Genomic DNA, 19,076 nt, shown 5'->3' with positions numbered 1-19,076 from the left:
TGGATTGAACTGTGTAGAAGTACATACATCTACCGTACTTTTCGGACTATAAAGCGCACCTGCATATAAGCCGCCGCAGCAGCTAAATTGTCCGTCTGTCTTGCTCTCGTTCTGTCTCTCGGTTCCACTTTTACTTTGGCGCGCTACCTGTCTCACTCTTTTCCGGCCTCCAGCTTTTCCTGCTGGAGCCCGCCGCTTAGAGGTGGCGGGCGCGGACCGGTCCTAGAGCCCATAGTGTTAAAGGTGGTTAATGTTACCTGTAAAATCCATAGATTTAGGAGGTTCCCTAGTGGCTGTTAGCTGTACAGAAAAAATGGGGGGAAAAGTCGCGGCTTATAGTCCGAAAAGTACGGTAGTAGAATATGCTCTATACCAGGGGTCTCCAACCTTTCTCCACCTGAGAGCTACTTTGAAAAAATGAAAGTGGCCAAGAGCTACTTGCATCGCATCGCTTACATTTATTCACATAGCACTCATCAGTTGAATTAAGCTACTTTTGTGTGAAATTGCAATACCTAAAGCTTATCTAAAATCTTAACTTCACATCAAGGTCCAAGAAAACGACAATTTCTCACATATTGATATGGACAACATAGTAAGTACATCACTGAAGATTCACATAAATGTCCAAGAGAAAAATACAATGTTTTCACTTCTTATTATGGCCCACATAGTAAATACATCGCCTTAATCACCACCTTGCAAGCATCTTATGGCACGTGTAAAATAAGTGCATTCACTCTTTTTTACAGTTAGTGAGATGACTGGCGCTGCATGGAGTCCACCATAGAGGTGTATGCTGGAGTGTACCCACTTAGGTTCACTCTAATAGAGTCATTTACATGTTCATCAGTCGGTCTTGTTCTGTAGTTAGATTTCATGACATTCATGCCGGAAAAAGCTGCTTCACAAAGGGATGTAGAGCCTAATAAAGCAGACATGTTCAGTGCTGCTTGGTGAATGTTCTTATAGTTTTCTGGGTCTACAAGGCTCCAGAAATGTTGTGAGTTTGGCTGAGACTTCAGCTGAACATGATTTTGGAGATTTATAACCTCCATCTCCATCTCCACAGGATTGACACTGAACAGTGCAGCCATATTTTCTTCTTCTTCGTCTTGACATTAAATTATAAACCATAATTAATCAATTGTATAGGTCTAGCCTCCCTATATCTGTGTGTGACATTTGTCCATCCTCAAAAACAAAAAACTAATACTTCTGCAGTCTAGCTGCAGCTTCTAGCAACGGTCTTCTGTTAAAGAAAGGACACTGAATTTCCTGAATGAGGCATCACACACAGGACTTGAGTCTGAACACAGCAGACAACAGGAGTATTTACAACAGCATTATAAAAACAAAAATAGTGCATGTGGGTGCACACTCACATTCTCTGTCTTACTGTTACATGAATCCCATGAATGTATGAGATTAAGTTAGCTTCATCATCTCAATCAGTGATTAAGTGAATAATAAAGTTTCTATCAGCCTGTCACTCTTATTAGTAGTTATTTTTCAGGAGGGGGCGGGGTTTGGAGGAACCGAGAGGAGACGGTGATTGCGGAAGCTTTCCTCCTGCCTTCACAAACTGTACACACGTATTTATCAACTGAAAATAGCGAGAGGACATTCATACTCTGCAATCCAAGACTTGCTTAAATCCACCAAAAACCTGACATTATGATAACGAGTGTTTTTCAAAAACACAAATCCCTCCCTGTGTGTCTCTAAGCCGCAGCGACGCGGCCTGATTCAGAGCGGGTCATTCTGCCGTTGGTTCTGACTGGTGCTGCTGGAGAAAGCAGACTGCTCCATGTGTGGTGTCGCTGTGCCGCTGTCACGTCTGCTCCTTGATCTCTGCGTCACGGACCAATTTTATATTTGTGTGACAGAAACAATTCTAAAATAAAAACACTTTATTGTCCGGCCGCGGCCGAAAAATCAAGAAGCAACGTTACTACGCTATAATCGATAATCGAGCGGCGAGCTACTGAAAAGCTGCCCGTAGCTCGCGATCGACGTGTTGGAGACCCCTGCTCTATACTTACCAGCTGTACCGTTAAAGAGATGAAGACATTAATGCATCATTCATTTGAATCCCATAATAAAATATACATTAATCTAGAGGCAATTCTCTACATTAAATACGGTACAGAGGTGGCGTTAACCGAATATTTTTCGTCTATGACGGATTCTTTTTAACAATGACGGACATTTTGACAGATTAGAACAAACTCGGAACAGCGCCAAAGCTTCCCCGCAGCGAGGCTCCGTGTTATGCGTGGCCTCCAAAAAGGAAATGATAGCGTTTCCAAACATCACTTTGCCGAACAGATCTGGATGAATACTGAGCGGAACCCAGAGGTGTCACGCTCAGTGGGGGATGGATGATCCATGTCTCTTAAAATGTGCCGGAAGCTCTCCACGGTTTCTGCGATGACAGCTTCTTCTTCTAGCAAGTTCCACTCTCTGATTGTTCTCGGAAAGAAGGAGGATTTAAGAGTGTCACTAGTTGGGAACATTTGCTCGAAGTTCAATGAGTTGGCTTTGCGGGTTGCACTTCTTCTAACTGGCTCTCGGTACATCGATGCATCGATGGCTGAGATGTTCTGGACAATCTTGAAGAAGAGAACCAAACGAGCCAATCGCCGCCTTTCACTTAATTCCACCCGGTTCAACCGCTCGAGCATTTCCGTGACCCTGCGGTCCCATTCATAATCTCCCAACATGAAACCTCTTCTTTGAACCGATTCCAGGGCATCACTGTCTTGATCAGTGTAGGGTTCCCAGACCGAGCTGGCGTACTCTGGTTTAGAACGTACCGGGGCCACAAAAGCTGTCTCCTTCAGTTTCTGGGGACAGAGTCGCAGGCTCCAGCGTAGGAAGCCGAGCCGATCATTGGAGTGTTTGCTTTACGCGCGAGGTGCAGTGGGCGTGCATAACACGGCGCCAACAGTCCTCGCCCCCCCCCCCCCCCATTGACAGTTCACGAGCGTGCCCTCTCCCCCCCCCCCCCTCGTCAGAGTTGTGTGAAGGCCGACAGGTAATACTGGATTTTGACGGAAACTTTACGATCCTGTCAGCCAAAAAGTCTAGCGCGACCTCCGTTAGGGTAATACTTTTTTAGTTTTAGTAAAATAAGTTCATTAGAATTTCTACTTACAAGTGAAACCTCTTCAGCGGACTGAACACTAACTGAACACTAACTGACACTAACTGAACACTAACTGACACTAACTGAACACTAACTGACACTAACTGAACACTAACTGACACTAACTGACACTAGCTGAACACTAACTGAACACTAACTGACACTAACTGACACTAACTGACACTAACTGACACTAACTGACACTAACTGAACACTAACTGAACACTAACTGACACTAACTGACACTAACTGAACACTAACTGACACTAACTGACACTAGCTGAACACTAACTGACACTAACTGACACTAGCTGAACACTAGCTGAACACTAACTGAACACTAACTGAACACTAACTGACACTAACTGAACACTAACTGAACACTAACTGTTTGAATTTGTCTCCTTCAGGTGAAACATCTGGAGGTGAGCTGCTCGTCGATGGCTGAAGACATCTGCAGGAAGAGCTCCATCATAGAAACCTACGTGATGGACAGCCGCATCGGTAACACACACACACACACACACACACACACACACACACACACACACACACACACACACACACACACACACACAGACATTATGAGATGTCACAGTATGATGAGTACAGAAAGTCAGTAAAATTTCCAGAAATGAGTTTCTTTTAATTCAACAGAGTGAAAATGTGAGACTAGAATATAAAGACTGAAACTAATATTTGAAAGGTGTATTATTATTCCTGTGGATGTTGGGCAACGTGTTAAGTTATAATTCATGCAGGTAATGGAGGTAGAAAAGCTGCAACTCTGTTTCAAGTAGTTTGAAAGTTGTTGCTGTTCACCAGGCAGAAAGGGTCTTATACAAATATACTATTCAGGTGCATTATGGGAAATGTAGCACCATGTGTTTTTGCAGTTATAGTTGGAATATCTCCACCTCCTTTGCACACATTCAGACTTCTCAAATTTGAAAGGAGCTCGTCACTGAATCATTCACGTGATGTAGAAAGTATATATGGCTGGTATGAAGCAGCATCTTATTTAGCAGACAAATCATTTACTACAAGCTCTTATAATAGCCCGTTGACTTCCAGCAATGCGACATGGCGATTCCCTGGTTCACAGTGTTCAGAACAAAAGCAGGTAATATATAAGAAGTGCATCAGTCAGCAGAAAGTGTGCAGCCTCAGCACGTCGTTTATCTGAACACGACAGTTCGTTACGACCACTTTAATCCACCGCCTCACACGGACCAAACAGCACCATGTGATCAGTGACGCAAACATGGAGCTGTGGTTCCTCTCCGTTAGTAGAGATATCATATTCAACATTTGTGTGTGTGTGTGTGTGTGTGTGTGTGTGTGTGTGTGTGTGTGTGTGTGTGTGTGTGTGTGTGTGTGTGTGTGTGTGTGTTTAATAACTCCTCAAACTATCAGCTGATTTATTTTTCAATTAGATACCCTCCTCCTCCACCCTTCTTCTCCCCTCTTCTGTATAATGAGCATCGCTGCAGCCACGCGTGAGTCATGCTGTATCAAACTGTACAATAATAGGAACTACAGTATTTAACAAATGCCGTTTTCCCTTTCGTTTCGACGCTTGATGATCATGTTAAAATAAACCACAGTCGAGACACATTGAAGAGTCAACAGGCTGAACGTTAAAGATGAGAAACGAGGACGATAATAGCTCGATTAGTCGATCGTCAGGAACATAAGAAGGGAAGACCAAAAGTAAATTATCTCGCTTTATTTTCTGTATTTTTGATCATATTGCGAGTTTCTCTGCCAAAAAACAATCAATCTGTGAATGACTGTTACCTCCCGCCCCCCCCCCACCTGTTCTCTCCCACTGTTTTCAATTTCATGTTTGACTGGTTTAATTCTCCTCTCTCTCTCTCTCCATCCTACTGCCACTAACGGTGTAATAATGGTAAATCTAAGTGGCAGTAAAACCCAGAGCTACCTGCAGACGTGTGTGTGTGTGTGTGTGTGTGTGTGTGTGTGTGTGTGTGTGTGTGTGTGTGTGTGTGTGTGTGTGTGTGTGTGTGTGTGTGTGTGTGTGTGTGTGTGTGTGTGTGTGTGTGTGTGTGTGTGTGTGTGTGTGTGTGTGTGTGTGTGTGTGTGTGTGTGACAGCTGCAGTATCAAATATTCAACACACACTCTCACACACAGCTCCATACATCCAGTGTTCATTTACATTTAGTCAAAACTCGTCGTGAAAACTCGCCCGAGCGTGTCGCCGTTATTGTAGCGTTGCTAGGCAGCAGTGGTAATCTGTGGAGAGCAGTTGGAGGTTTAGTGCCTTGCTTCAGGGCTCGTCAGCAGCTCATGCTCAGAAACAAAGTAATAATCAGATCAGAAAGTGCAGTACAATTACCACGCTGGGATAATACTCCACTGCAAGTACTGCATTTCAAACCTGATGTAAAGTAACCATTTTCACCTGTATCACAACCTTTTCCACTAATTTCACGTATGTTTTAGGATATTTTATCAAATGTTTTTGCAGTAAATGTTAGGATTTATACAAATAAATAAACATATTGTAATTGTTTTAGACTTTATTCACAATTTCTTTGGGTATTTTCTCACTTTTTAAATATAATTTCCTTCAGTAGAATCAGGCTCTGATTGAGCAGCTGGCTGTAAGTCATCCGGCAGTGAAACACCGGTGCAGGTGTTCAGGTGTAAAATATGTACAGTTCACTCTGGTGTGTGTGTGTGTGTGTGTGTGTGTGTGTGTGTGTGTGTGTGTGTGTGTGTGTGTGTGTGTGTGTGTGTGTGTGTGTGTGTGTGTGTGTGTGTGTGTGTGTGTGTGTGTGTGTGTCTCGCCTCTGCCTCCACAAGATGAACGATTTTCTCTTTTTCTCCGATTAATTTGATTATTTCTTTATTTCACTTCACCTTTCCTTTTTAATCGATTCCCTCTTTAATAATAAATAAATAATAATTCATTTATTTTATATAGGCGCCTTTCAAGGCTCTCAAGGTCGCCGTACAAACACATCAAAAAACATTTATCCGTCTCTATTTATGTGTTTGTGCGGTTTTTATGCAGCTACCACACACACACACGCACTCACACACACACACACACCAAGTCTTATTTTATGTGATCAGATGTGATGAGTAAGCGTGTGTCTAATTTAAAACTGATCTTCATCAAAACACAACAAACCAACATCCTTCTTTCCTATCCTCTCTTGTTTCCTTCCCTTCTCCCCTGTCTTACCTTGTATCCTCGTCAACTCCTTTCGTTTCCACTTTTCTCCTCCACTAGTTTCTCCTTCTCTCTTCTTTTGTCCCCGTCATTAGTGAAGCTTCAGAACAACCGCGTACACAGCATGTGGCCCAACGTAGACGGACAGATTATCAGACTCCCAGTTGGATAAACATACTTACCTACGTACATACCTAAGATCTGTTTATATGCCAGAAGTTAAACTATCCCCTACGTTCGGTTTTCTGCACGTTTACAACGAGGACACACACACACACACACACATTTTCGACACATTCAGAGCAGCAATAAACGGTAGGATAAAATGTCAAAAGATGCAGTCACTTAATTTGGGATATCACGTGAAGTACTGAGTTGTACAATAAACGTATTTTTACACGTGCCATCTGTCGTGTCTTCGTGCAAACACAAAATAAAATAAAAACCCCTTTTAGCCTCTGAAGTCCTTTTACATCAGGGGTGTCTAACTCAATTTCGTCTCGGCCACATTCGCATCATGGTTGCACTCAAAGGGCCAGTTTTATATATAAGACTATATAAAAATACATATATAAATATTTAAGATATATAAAATAATGTATTACATGATTGCCTCTGTATTGGATTGTTATCGGATAGGGTAATAACTTCGTGAGAATGTCACAAAATGATTTGACAAGAATTCAGAAAAAAAAGTCAAAAGAGAAAAAAAAGAAATTACATTTTGAAAAAAAAAGTCAGAGGCCGTTTCTCAATCTCGAGGAAACTGGCTTCCAAGCCAATATTTCAAGGATGCTACGTCATCGAGTGCCGCCTAAGGACTGTTCCAATCTCCAGCATACTTGGAATTCCACAGAGGCCGCGTCCTTGGTTTGGGGGTAATTTCGAGGCTGCACATGGGTAGACTTCGCGTCCTTCAAATCCCCACGATGCTTTGCGCACGGACCAATTTCCCCAAATCTGTGGAGGAAAATGTAAGGCGGGGCCTCTCATATGACGCACACATGCACACTTGCTAGCCTGTTCCACTCTTCGTTTTCCAAATGCCAGGAAGGACTCTTACCTCACTTCTGAAGGAAGTGACTCGGAAGACATGTGCTCGACATTGAGAAACGGACACATTCTGAGAAAAAGTCAGATTCTAAGAAAAAAGTCAAATTTGAGATGCATTGTGGGACATGTAGTTTATGGGCAACGTTCTTCTGTAAAGCGGCATGTAACCGTATAATAAACATATTATATTCTTTGCAAGCTCTTGTGGGGCCACATGAAAAGAAGTCACGGGCCGGATTTGGCCCCCGGGCCTTGAGTTTGACACCCCTGATTTACATGCACACAAACATATTGACCAAACTACAGGAGAGGGAAACCCCAAAAGCAGAATAGGGCCTCTTTAAGGAGGTGATGTTATTCCTGCTAGAGTTGCTGTGGATGTTAAAGTGTGTCTTTACTTTGGTCCAGTCTGAAATATCCAAACTCCTGGATGGATCGAGAGGAAATGTGGTTTATTATTCACGTTACCCTCAAAGTAAATATTAATACTGATCCATAATTTGGTGACCTCCCACAGTATCTCGTGTACAGTGCTTTGCGTCATCGAAACTTCATCTTTCTGCTAATTAGCTACTAGCATGCTAACGTGCTAAACTATACAGTGTGTGCTAACAGAGCCTCACAGAGCTGCTGTAACTGAACACTGAGTCGTGTTATCTGATCTGATGGACTGAAGCGATGTGGCTGACAGCTTAATTAACCCCTCGAGGACAATAAGGACAGTCTGATTGACAAGGAGAGAGAGTTCATACTGCTTATGGTTTAACAACGAGGCCATCGGGACACGAACAGATTGTCCATGTGTAGTCGAGTTCTTCCCTTTCAGACAGAGCTCCCACTTCACTGTGTGTCTCTGTTATTCCTGTATCATCCCCTTCGGACAGCTCTCTGTAATCGATCGGTTGTATTTGCTGGGAGCTTTAAGGGAGCATCAGCTGTTCTTAAAACGGTTCTGAAAAGGTTTTGTTTTTATCCGATACCTGCAGGAACACTGTGGTAACAGGTTATTATTGTGTTTAATGCACATTACATTGGGCCAGGTGCAGGAAGGGATAAACGGACCCTCTGTTGAAGTATTACATTGATTCCTGGGATCCTCCAAAGGTTCCTTACGTTTGCTTTCTCTTAAGTCTGAGAATAAACAAGAAAGCAGTCAATATAAAGTCAAGTTTGAACAGCACCTTAAACTGTGTGTCCATAGCAACGAAACGTGTTATTGTATTCATTTGAGGAACCAGACCTTAGTTCTTCTACTTCTTACAGCCTATTTACACACATCGTGTTATGTGTTCTTTAGGGGGCGTGACTTGGGCTGGTAGTCTTCCACACGCCTCCAATTCATGATCAAAGTGGGATTACTCCTCCAGCTCACCTGCAGGGAAAGAGCAGGTGTGGTTGGTTAAGAACGTAATGGTGCATCAGGACATCTCCAATTTGGAACTTTTCCAACAGCAGTTTAAGAGAAGTGAGATTTAGGACCTTCCACTCGTCTCAGTGGAAATCTCTCAAGAGCAAACTGAGAGAGCTTCTTATCGATTCTGCTGGAGACACTCAGTCCTCTTCTCGTTTCCTAGGATTTTCGGGCGGTGCGGTTGGAGGTCACGGGGGTCACGGGGGTCACGGAGGCGTTCTGGCGGAGAGAGGCGGTCTGGGTTCGGTGCTGCGAGATCTGGTGAAGCCGGGAGACGAGAACCTGAGGGAGATGAACAAGAAGCTGCAGAACATGTTGGAGGAGCAGCTGACCAAGAACATGCACCTGCAGAAGGTAACACACACACACACACCCCACCATACACAGACACACACACACACACCCCTACACACACACCCCAACACACACAGACACACACACTAAAAATATTTTATTTTTGTCGATTAAAATTTGTATTTTGTTGCAAACATTGTCATCAATATATTTTATGTCATTGATTTATTGTTTAAGCATTACGTACAAACATTCAACACACAGAAACATAAATAAATGTGACATCACTGCATCAAAGGGTTTCTGGGTAATGTAGTTCAATGCTAGACAACGTTACCTAACGGCTTTAAATCAGCACTGTGGGCGTCTGAACATAAAGGTGTGGTGTGTGTGTGTGTGTGTGTGTGTGTGTGTGTGTGTGTGTGTGTGTGTGTGTGTGTGTGTGTGTGTGTGTGTGTGTGTGTGTGTGTGTGTGTGTGTGTGTGTGTGTGTGTGTGTGTGTGTGTGTGTGTGTGTGTGTGTGTGTGTGTGTGTGTGTGTGTGTGTGTGTGTGTGTGTGTGATGTAAAGCGTAGTTAAGTGGTGGTGGTAGCTGTTCCCATGACAATGAGCAAGAACTGCACAGTTTTAAACATGTCTGGTGTGTGAAGTGGGGGGTGTAGCCGTGTTTGAGGAGTGTGTAGGAGGACACATCACCCAGAGGGAGGTCCAGGTCACACACACACACACACACACACACACACACACACACACACACACACACACACACACACACACACACACACACACACACACACACACACACACACACACACACACACACACACACACACACACACACACACACACACACACACACGATACACGGTTTCTGTTTGTGGCTTTGATGAACACTTTGTCTATCTCACATAAATGCGGGTCTCACGAAGAATCGTAATATTGGTCAGCTCGTACTTTAATATATTCATGGATTTTCGAAATATCACTAAACTAACACTAAGAATAAACCAGACATTTGACACTTTTCCCACTTGTCCGACATATTATAGACACCAGAAAATTCAACAGACAGAATATTTGTAAGTGGAAGCTCAGTTGTAAAATAACCACTTTCTCTGCAGGACCTGGAGCTTTTGTCCCAGGAATTAGTCTGTCTCAGTAAAGAGAATCCTGTTGGCGGTGCTGCCGGGTTGGGATGAGACTATCGCCTGGAAACATCCGTCCCTTCCCTTCCTTCTCACTACTGTTGATCCCCTCAGCTGGAGAGTTTGGGCTGGGCTCAGACTAACACCTGGAAACAACATTTCTTCCTCTTTCATTCTCTGCGTTTGTGACCTCAGACCGGTTTTGAAAGGTGTAGAAGAAGAAACTAAAGACAAGACGGGAATGGAAAAGTTTGGTCAGCTCATTTGTGTTGCTATTGAATGTACTGTAATTAGACTGCACCACTCGGTTCCTCTGAGCCCTGGCTGCAACCTGGAAAACAAACATTGTAACTGACGCTTTACTTTATGCTTGTTTCTGTCCGAAGGTGATTTCAGAAAAGCACCTTTAAGATTCTAATGTCTGGCTTATGGGTCCGGGCTATGTCCTGGAAAACAGTTGCCTGGTATAACTGAGTGAATGATTTATTTCATTGTTTATGTGCAGTAACTCCGTTGTGATCTGGCTATTTACTGGGCTTCCTGTCCGCAACTAAACGCTTCAGTAGTAAATGCCCCGGGGGGTCTGTCTATGACCTGGATTGCAGAGATTCATAACCGACTGTAACTACGATTTCATTGACGTTTTAGGATAATTTTTCCCTTCTTCAAAACTGAAATCTGACCCAAGATTTCAGCCACATTTCATAATATCTCCTCAGATGTAACAGAGATTATTTCAGTTCTTCTTCCTGATGATGAAAGCCATGCAATGTGACAGAAACCTAAAGTAACAGATAATAAGTTAGTGGAGCTGTTTGTTAAATGGTAAAACGGTTTTTGTTCACCTTGGCTCTATTTTCTTATGTTTTTCTGCCAAAGTGATTTGATAGTATGGCATTTTTTTTATCGATATTAGATAAACGCTTGCCCCTTTTCATCTCTTAGTAAGATTTCCATTTATACATGGCAGTTAGTCGAGCTACTATAACTAGCTACATCAACAAATAATCAGTGACCGAGAAATGTACGAAAAGTCTGTAGCTTTGCAGAAATAACAACTCTTGTTTCTCTAAACATGAAACATGTTAAGCTATCTCCTGCTAACAACATTCAACGCAAATTATAATGTGCGACACATTTTCTAAAAACTCACTTGAACTCAGTTAATCAATGTGTGTTCATCGGCCTAGGCTATGTCATGGAGCAAAAAGACTCTTATGTTAATTGATTGAATATTGTTGTTGTGGTTGTTTCTGGGCCATGGGTATTTCCTGAACATGTTTTGTGTCTTTTGGTTTGTTGGAAAGACACGTTTTTGTTTCCCGGTTATTATGTGGAACTTTTACTTTTTTTGTATTCATGTTCCAAAATCTGCAAAGAAAAACAAATCCTTGTTGGAATTCCACCTCCGTCTCCTGTCACTGAATACGTTTCATTACAGGAATGTGACATGGCTCAGGCTATTTGCTGGATTTTAAAGCCTGTCCTCATCACTGTAATGCATTTAAGACTCTGTGTTTTTTGGGGTTTTATCCAAAAAGAAAGAAGTCATATATGTATCAGAATAATTAGAATATAAGTGCATGCAAAAATGACACATTCACTATTCTTCTGATGTATGAGAATACAATTAGTTAAAGAAATTTGCTCTTTTTTTAAAGTCAGTCCTCTGGGGCGTCTGGGTTGGAAAATGAAAACTGAAATGATTGTCTTGTCTCTTTGCTTTGTTTGTTTTGTATAATTCTGCTCTCTTGAATCACAAGAACTGTTTGTCTTGCACTATTAATGTTGTTGTGACCTGTTTCCATCCCGACTGGGAACACCAAACCAGCCTGCTATTCCATGTTTTCTGTTGGGCTCAGTCTACTTCCTGCTTGAAACAACGCATCTTATTATTTTGACTGTATCTTGAAATCTGTAACACAATGGATGAATAGACTTTTTAACACACACTTCCTGTTGGCTTTACCTTTGTTTGCTACTTGGACCCTGACTACATCCTGGACTGAACCTATTGCACTGGCTGCTTCTGGTGACCGGCTCTGACTAAATCCTGGATATTATGCTTGTAGCATTATGTTGTAACTGCCTGAACATTTCTGCTTTATTTTTTTGTTTGTACATGGCAAAGGAATATACATTTCAGTCTGAACTTCTCAGAGCGAGTGAGAAAAACTCGACTTGTTTTCAGGCAGCTTTTATTCAACCTCAGATCCTTGAGACCCAAACTTGAAGGCATTATTAAATATTTAAATGTAGAGAAATATGATCTTGTTGTCATACTGTAAATCACATTTTAATGACTTAACAATTAAGGTTTCAGCTGCACTGAAAACACTTAAAAGTTTTCCCTCTTTCACTGAGACTGACTGAGCGGGATCGGTCTATGTGCTGGACAGTGACTCGGCACGTTGCTTTGTTTGTTTAAATCTGTATATATATACACGCTGTGATATGACTTCTAACTGTGTGAAGAATCAACCGATCTATTTATGAGACTGATGATTATGACGCTAATTATTGTAACATGAGAATATATGATATAAAAATTATTGTCTGGAGACGATGACTCCGTGTTCTCCTTTGCATGTTCACACATTTCAGGACAAATTGTTTTCTACAAATGTGAACTTAAATCTAGTTTGAGTGAATTATCAATGATCAACAGTAGCCCAAGTTAAACAGAGCTAATGATTATCCTTTTAATACCTTACTTACTTTATAAACTATCAATATTTTCTGTGTTTTTTAGGGTTATAAGATGTTACTTTATTAACCTTGTGGGAAAGTCTTTTGCCAGATAATGAGATTTTAAGACAAACATTAATTTTATATATACATTTGGCAAGAAGGAACACTAACCAGGGACTAAAAGGGATAAGAAAATGACAACAAAATATGAATATACAAAAATAAAGTGTATAAGAAGTTTTACAAAAATGAATGCGATATAAAAACAATGTAAGATAAGCTCAAGACATATGAACAGTTTTTTTTTTTTTATGTCAAACATCCTACTTTTAAAATTGTATTTCTGGTTCCTCTGAAGTTTAAACTTTTTTATTGATAAAATAAAGACCAGATTTATATGAGTCTGGGCTTAGAATATATATATATATATATGTTATGTTTGTGAATTAAGTAAAGTTTATTATGTAAAAAAAAGCAGAACAAATGAACAAGAATCAATTGTATTTCTGACGGGCTCTGTCTACTTCCTGGACTGAATGCTGAATAAAGGAGTGAGGAATGAAGGGAGAAGAAGCATTTTTGGTGTTATTGTCTGAAAGTGAGGGTTCATTTTTCTCATCAAATCGGCGGAAACGAAGTTTCCATTTGTTTTTCTCTGCAGGTGACAATACATCAGCTCCCACAATGCTCTCTGTTTTTGTTGATTAAAAACTCTTCCAGCTCTCAGTAAAGTTTTAGTGATGGGGGTGAAGGAGTTTGGGGCCCTCAGAGGGGGGAGGGGGGCTCTAATTAGCTGCCGGGCACTTCCTGTCCCGCAGAGAGAGAGAGACACAGATTAGAGGGGTGACGGGGTCCGCCTTAACGAGATAGCGCCTGATTGGCCGGTGCCGGGGTTAATTGAAGGAGAGGAAGTGGATGATGAGTTCTAAGAAATAAGAAATGTGGTTTTAATTAAAAGAAACGCTCAGAGGAAGCAGGTCTGTCTATCTGTCTGTCTTCGGGGAACATTTTTGTTATTTCTTTGTCATTTTCTGTCTAGTGGTAATTTTCCTCATTTTGTGTCATTAGGAGTGTCTTTGCAGTTTTTTTATTCTGTTTTCAGTCAATTTGAGTCTCTATATGTTGAGTCACTGTATGGTCATTCCTACTGTCTTTCTGTCTGTTTGTTGTAATTTTGTATCTCGTTTTCATTTTGTGTCTCTTTGTAGTTTTTTTTTTAATAGCCAATCTCCTCCTGTTATTGCTTTGTGTCTCCTTTGGGCCATGTTGTGTCTATATAGTCATTTTGGGTCTCTTTTATTTTTTATTTTAAGTAAGTGTTTTGAATATCTTATTGGTTGTGGGTGTCAAGTTGGGGCTCTGTTTGTATCTATCTTTTGTTCATGTATATCCAAGAAATATAACAGTCACCTTGGGTGGAGGTTAGATCATAGAAATTCAAGCACACACACACACACACACACACACACACACACACACACACACACACACACACACACACACACACACACACACACACACACACACACACACACACACACACACACACACACACACACACACACACACACACACACACACACACACACACACACACACACACACACACACACACACACACACACACACACACACACACACACACACACACACACACACACACACACACACACACACACACACACACACACACGGGGTTCAAGGAACATGTTTCCTCCTGAATCAGGTCATGAATCTCAGCACATTGAGTTTAAATATTTATTTTATGTTATCAGGTATTTGATTTTGCAGCTAAGGTGGATTCCAACTAGGATTAATGAGTCTTGTCTACACATATATCATTTAATGTATCAGTTAGTTTGATTTTTTACTAACAACCTCAATCTGTAGGCAGTGGCGAGCCGTGACTTTTATACCTAGGCCCTCTGACCCCCCCTTCCCTCTAAAAAAAAGGAGATATTACGTCTCAACTATACTTCAGCGGAATATCAAAACAGCGGTCTGGGGTGAAACGCATCAATGACAGCGACCCTCTACCACACAAAATAACATCATTTATACCTACACCTATCATGACAGGGCACACACAGCCAAGTAGCAATTACAAATGAATTAAGTCGGCACGGCGGCCCGCATTGAAAATGACTTAGGCCTACCTTTGATGATCAAATCACTGAAACACAAAGTCCATCCTCCTGTTCTTTTGGATGAAGCACTTCATGGCGGGGTCATTCAGCTGATCCTTTGCCACTCCAATTTATCATTGTAACTCAATCTTTAAAATGACTCGGTTAATAATTTCGCAAAGATGTCCTCACTATCACTGAAGTGAGCCATCAAGAACGAACTTATGCTAATTAGAAATCTATCGATCATAAATCTATCGATTAGATTTATGATTCGAAAATAATAAAAGTAGGGTAGACATGTGGATATTATCCGGCTGAACAAAACGTGCATTTATCTAACAAGTTCGTTTTCCACAGACCTTATTTCGAGCTATTTTCCAAAACCTTATGGAGAAATCCCACTGCTTTCTGTCGAGGGAATCCGAGCGAAGCTTACTTGCGGGTTTTAGGACGCGTCACTGGACCACTTGCATAGACCTCACAGCGGGCGGAACCTGTCATAAAGTCCGCGAAAATAAAGCCCGCCCATTTAGAGGGAAGATATGATTGGTCAATTGTACTGTCATTTGACATTACTCTCTCATTGAGTTACTATGGCGGGCCCTCTGTGAATCTACAGAGGGACCAACAAGCCCTCCGGTCTTCACATAACTCGCAGACGGCATTTAACCCTTCACATTCCAACAGAAACTGAACAGGCAGTTTCGAAGGATTTATTTCTTTGGAAATATTATTTTAAATACAATTAAATCAAGTTATTTTGGTAAAACTAATGAAAAATGTAACAACAAAAAAATATAAAAAATAATATTTAAAAAAAAAACGTTTTTTTTTAATGTTTTCAAATATTATTTTTTAGAATATCTTAGGCCCTCACAGAGGGCCTAGAGGGCCCTGACGGTTCGCCACTGTCTGTAGGTAACCAAATGACGTGGAGAAAGGACCTCAACACTTTCCCCCCCAGTTTTTCTAGTTTAAAGTGGTGAAATAGCGCCCCCTGGCTTGTGACTGAGAGTGATAGTGTTAATTATATGGTGAGAAGTGGTACTGCACCCGGACAGGTGACAGTTGGAGCATGTGAAGCTATTTACTGTAGGCTACGTTATATACAAAAACTCTCAAAACCAGTCAAATATATTGTTTAATGTCAAACAAAATGTGATGATTAAGACAAAATACTAAAAGGGTTCTGTTACTCTCATTGTGATGATAATAAAACAAAAGTTAGTGGTAACTTCGGGCCGTTGGTGAACGTTAGCATACAGGTGTTGCTATTAGCATTAGCTCCGGGTTAGCTTGCTAACAGTGATGAAGAAGGGAGCGTCAAAAACCGCCGAAAAACAGATGCTGAGAGACGGATACTAACGGCTTCACCTCCGCTGAGAAGAGAGGAACACTTTTTAAATAACAAAGGTAGGTCAGATACACCTGCTGTCCGTCTACTGGGGTTATGGGTCAACACAGTGTGGTACTATTATTACTTTAATTCAAGTAAAGAACATGAATACTTTTTCACACCACTGGAAAAAGTACTCAGATGTAGAAGTAGAAGTACCAGAGTGTAGGAATACTCTGTTACAGTAAAAGTCCTGCATTCAAAATGTTACTCAAGTAAAAGTAGAAAAGTATCATCAAAATATAGTGAAAGTAGCGACAGTAAAAGTAGTCATTGAGCAGATTGGTCCATTTCAGAATAATATATGATTATATTTCACATCATTAATCCAAATATGTTAAGTAACTAAAGGTATTACATAAATGTAGTGGAGTAAAAGTACAACGAAGCACAAAAGGGAAATACTCAAGTAAAGTACAAGTCTCTCAAAAGTGCAGAGTAAATCTACTTAGTGACTTCACACCTCTGACAAATAGAGGCCTCTTTCCTGCAGAATAATGATTTCACTTGTGTTACTCTAAGTATATTTATCTGATAATTGAGATTTTGAATGTGATGCTTTTACTTGTACTGTATTATCTTGAGTGTGTGTCAGTGGAAACTCCACAGACACCCGACCCTGTGTTCCTGAATGTCTCTCTCTTTGTGTGTACTGTACCGACACACAGACCAATAACAACATGTGTGTGTTGCCTCACCTGTCCTTCTACCTGTTCAGACCGTGTGTTGTCTGTAACCTGATCCTCTGTCTGCAGGACTCACTGTACGGAAATACAACTCCTCTCTGTCCTCAGGCTGACCGCGGCACCATCAATCATCTACTTATGTTTATATTTAGTTGAATTCTAAATAACTCTGACCTAAAAAACTAAGGTTTTGTACTCTGGGTGACGCGTTTAGTCGATCCACCGAGATGTTTTTGGAAACTACAGTATAATTGCAGACACTGCTGTTTTCAGACTCTCAAATAGGGTCAGCTTTTCTCTGTTTATATCACAGGAGACTGAATATTAGTTTGGATTGAAATGTAAAGGCATTAGCTTGAACCTTTCTGACATTTCTTTACTATTTTTGGAGATTTTATAGACAAAAGTTTTTTTCAATCTGTTTCCATTTCCCGTGTGTCGTACACATCACCTCAAAGGTAAATATTGTACTTTTCACTCCACTACTAAGTTACTTTCACCGTTTTTCATTCCTGTCCAGTGAAAACCAGAAAAACCCTGGATGATTTTGAATGTTTTTGATAAACTGAAGGACTTTGAGTACTTTTTAGTATGTGTTAAGTATTTTAAATAAACATTTTAATGCACAATGAAGACTTTTAACTTAAGTACTTTGAATACATTTTACTTCACAATCAGTACTTTTACCTAAAATACTTTCACTACATTTTAATGCACCATCATTATGATTACATTGAATACTTTACCTATATTTTCTGCACAAACTGCACTTCTAATTTAAGTATTAAGTATTAAGTACTACATTTTAGTCACAATCAGTTATCTTACTTTAAGTACTTTCACTTTATTTTCCTACACATTCAATACTTCTACTTTGTGTGCACTAAACAAACTTAGATACTTAGATAACTTAGATAACCCTACTTTAAGTACTTTATTTTACTGCACAATTAATACTTTTCACTTTTATTCGGACACATACTACTCACTAAATACTACCTTTACTTAAATACAGTGTTGAATCCATGAGCTTTATTGTAGCTGAGTATTCACATTGTGTTATTAGTACTTTTATTGCATTAAAAGCTCTAAATATTTTGGTTTCCATCCTCACGAAATGACCCAGTAATCTTGGTGTCATCAAACGAGCCTGACTGCGTCGTGTGTGTCGGCCCAGCTGTAGATCTGTCTGCGAGGCGTTCAGGGCCAACGCTTTATGATGTTGTGCGTCTGTCCATCGGTCTACTTGTCGTCCTTATCTACCTGCGGATCAGTCTGTCGGAGGCTTGGCTCAGATTCAACTCGTGTCGGCTGTCAGACGTCAGCTGGGAGCCTCGGGCGTTTTGTTTGACTAAACATTCATTAGCCAGCAGCGTGGGGCGTTCTGGAGCCAGCTGTCTGCTGTAGTGATGCAGCAGAGATACATACATGGAAACAGGACTGCTGTAGTACTCGCATTCAAATCAAATCAAGTTTTATTTATAAAGCACATTTATAAACGATTTTTGGTGGAGCCAAAGTGCTGTACATATAATAAAAATAGCCTACAGTAGAGACTTTACAGAAAATACAACGGCACAGATTGTTCAGAATATCAGTACGAGAAAAACGACACCCTCTATCCTTAGACCCTCTGTCCTTAGACCCTCTGTTCTTAGATCCTCACATCGTACAAGGAGAAACTTCCAGAGAAAACCCACAGTTTAAGGGAACATGGGAGAAACCTCGGGGAGAGCAGCAGAGGAGGGATCCCTCTCCCAGGACGGACAGACGTGCAATAGGTGCCGTGTGCAAATCCAAGAGATAATACATTTGACAGCATATAGACCGAATGTTAGGAAATGCATGTGTCTGTAATGAGAAGATGAATCCACGAGGATGTCAGCTACAATCCTGTGGAAGCCATCAAGGAAGCAGC

At 40.9% G+C, this 19,076-nt stretch overlaps 1 protein-coding gene and 1 long non-coding RNA gene across 6 annotated transcripts in view; both read left to right on the top strand.

The window, feature by feature from the left end:
* The window catches only part of gripap1 (GRIP1 associated protein 1), a 45,357-nt gene extending 32,540 nt beyond the window's left edge, over positions 1-12,817 (top strand). For all 4 annotated transcript variants that reach the window (XM_034086643.2, XM_034086641.2, XM_034086640.2 and 1 more), the window contains 3 exons: positions 3,562-3,655; positions 8,982-9,172; positions 10,233-12,817. In XM_034086643.2, the coding sequence (XP_033942534.1) occupies positions 3,562-3,655; positions 8,982-9,172; positions 10,233-10,310 (363 nt within the window). In that variant the 3' untranslated portion in view covers positions 10,311-12,817. The remainder of the gene's footprint in view (positions 1-3,561; positions 3,656-8,981; positions 9,173-10,232) is intronic.
* Positions 12,818-16,273: 3,456 nt separating this feature from the next.
* Positions 16,274-19,076, top strand: part of LOC117448874 (uncharacterized) — a 58,580-nt gene continuing 55,777 nt past the window's right edge. For both annotated transcript variants that reach the window (XR_004552418.2, XR_004552417.1), the window contains exon 1: positions 16,274-16,489. This is a non-coding gene — a long non-coding RNA (uncharacterized lncRNA). The remainder of the gene's footprint in view (positions 16,490-19,076) is intronic.

The sequence above is a fragment of the Pseudochaenichthys georgianus genome, chromosome 7, assembly GCF_902827115.2.
Source record: "Pseudochaenichthys georgianus chromosome 7, fPseGeo1.2, whole genome shotgun sequence".
Classification (NCBI taxonomy): Eukaryota; Metazoa; Chordata; class Actinopteri; order Perciformes; family Channichthyidae; genus Pseudochaenichthys; species Pseudochaenichthys georgianus.
This window is presented reverse-complemented; position numbering and strand designations above follow the sequence as displayed.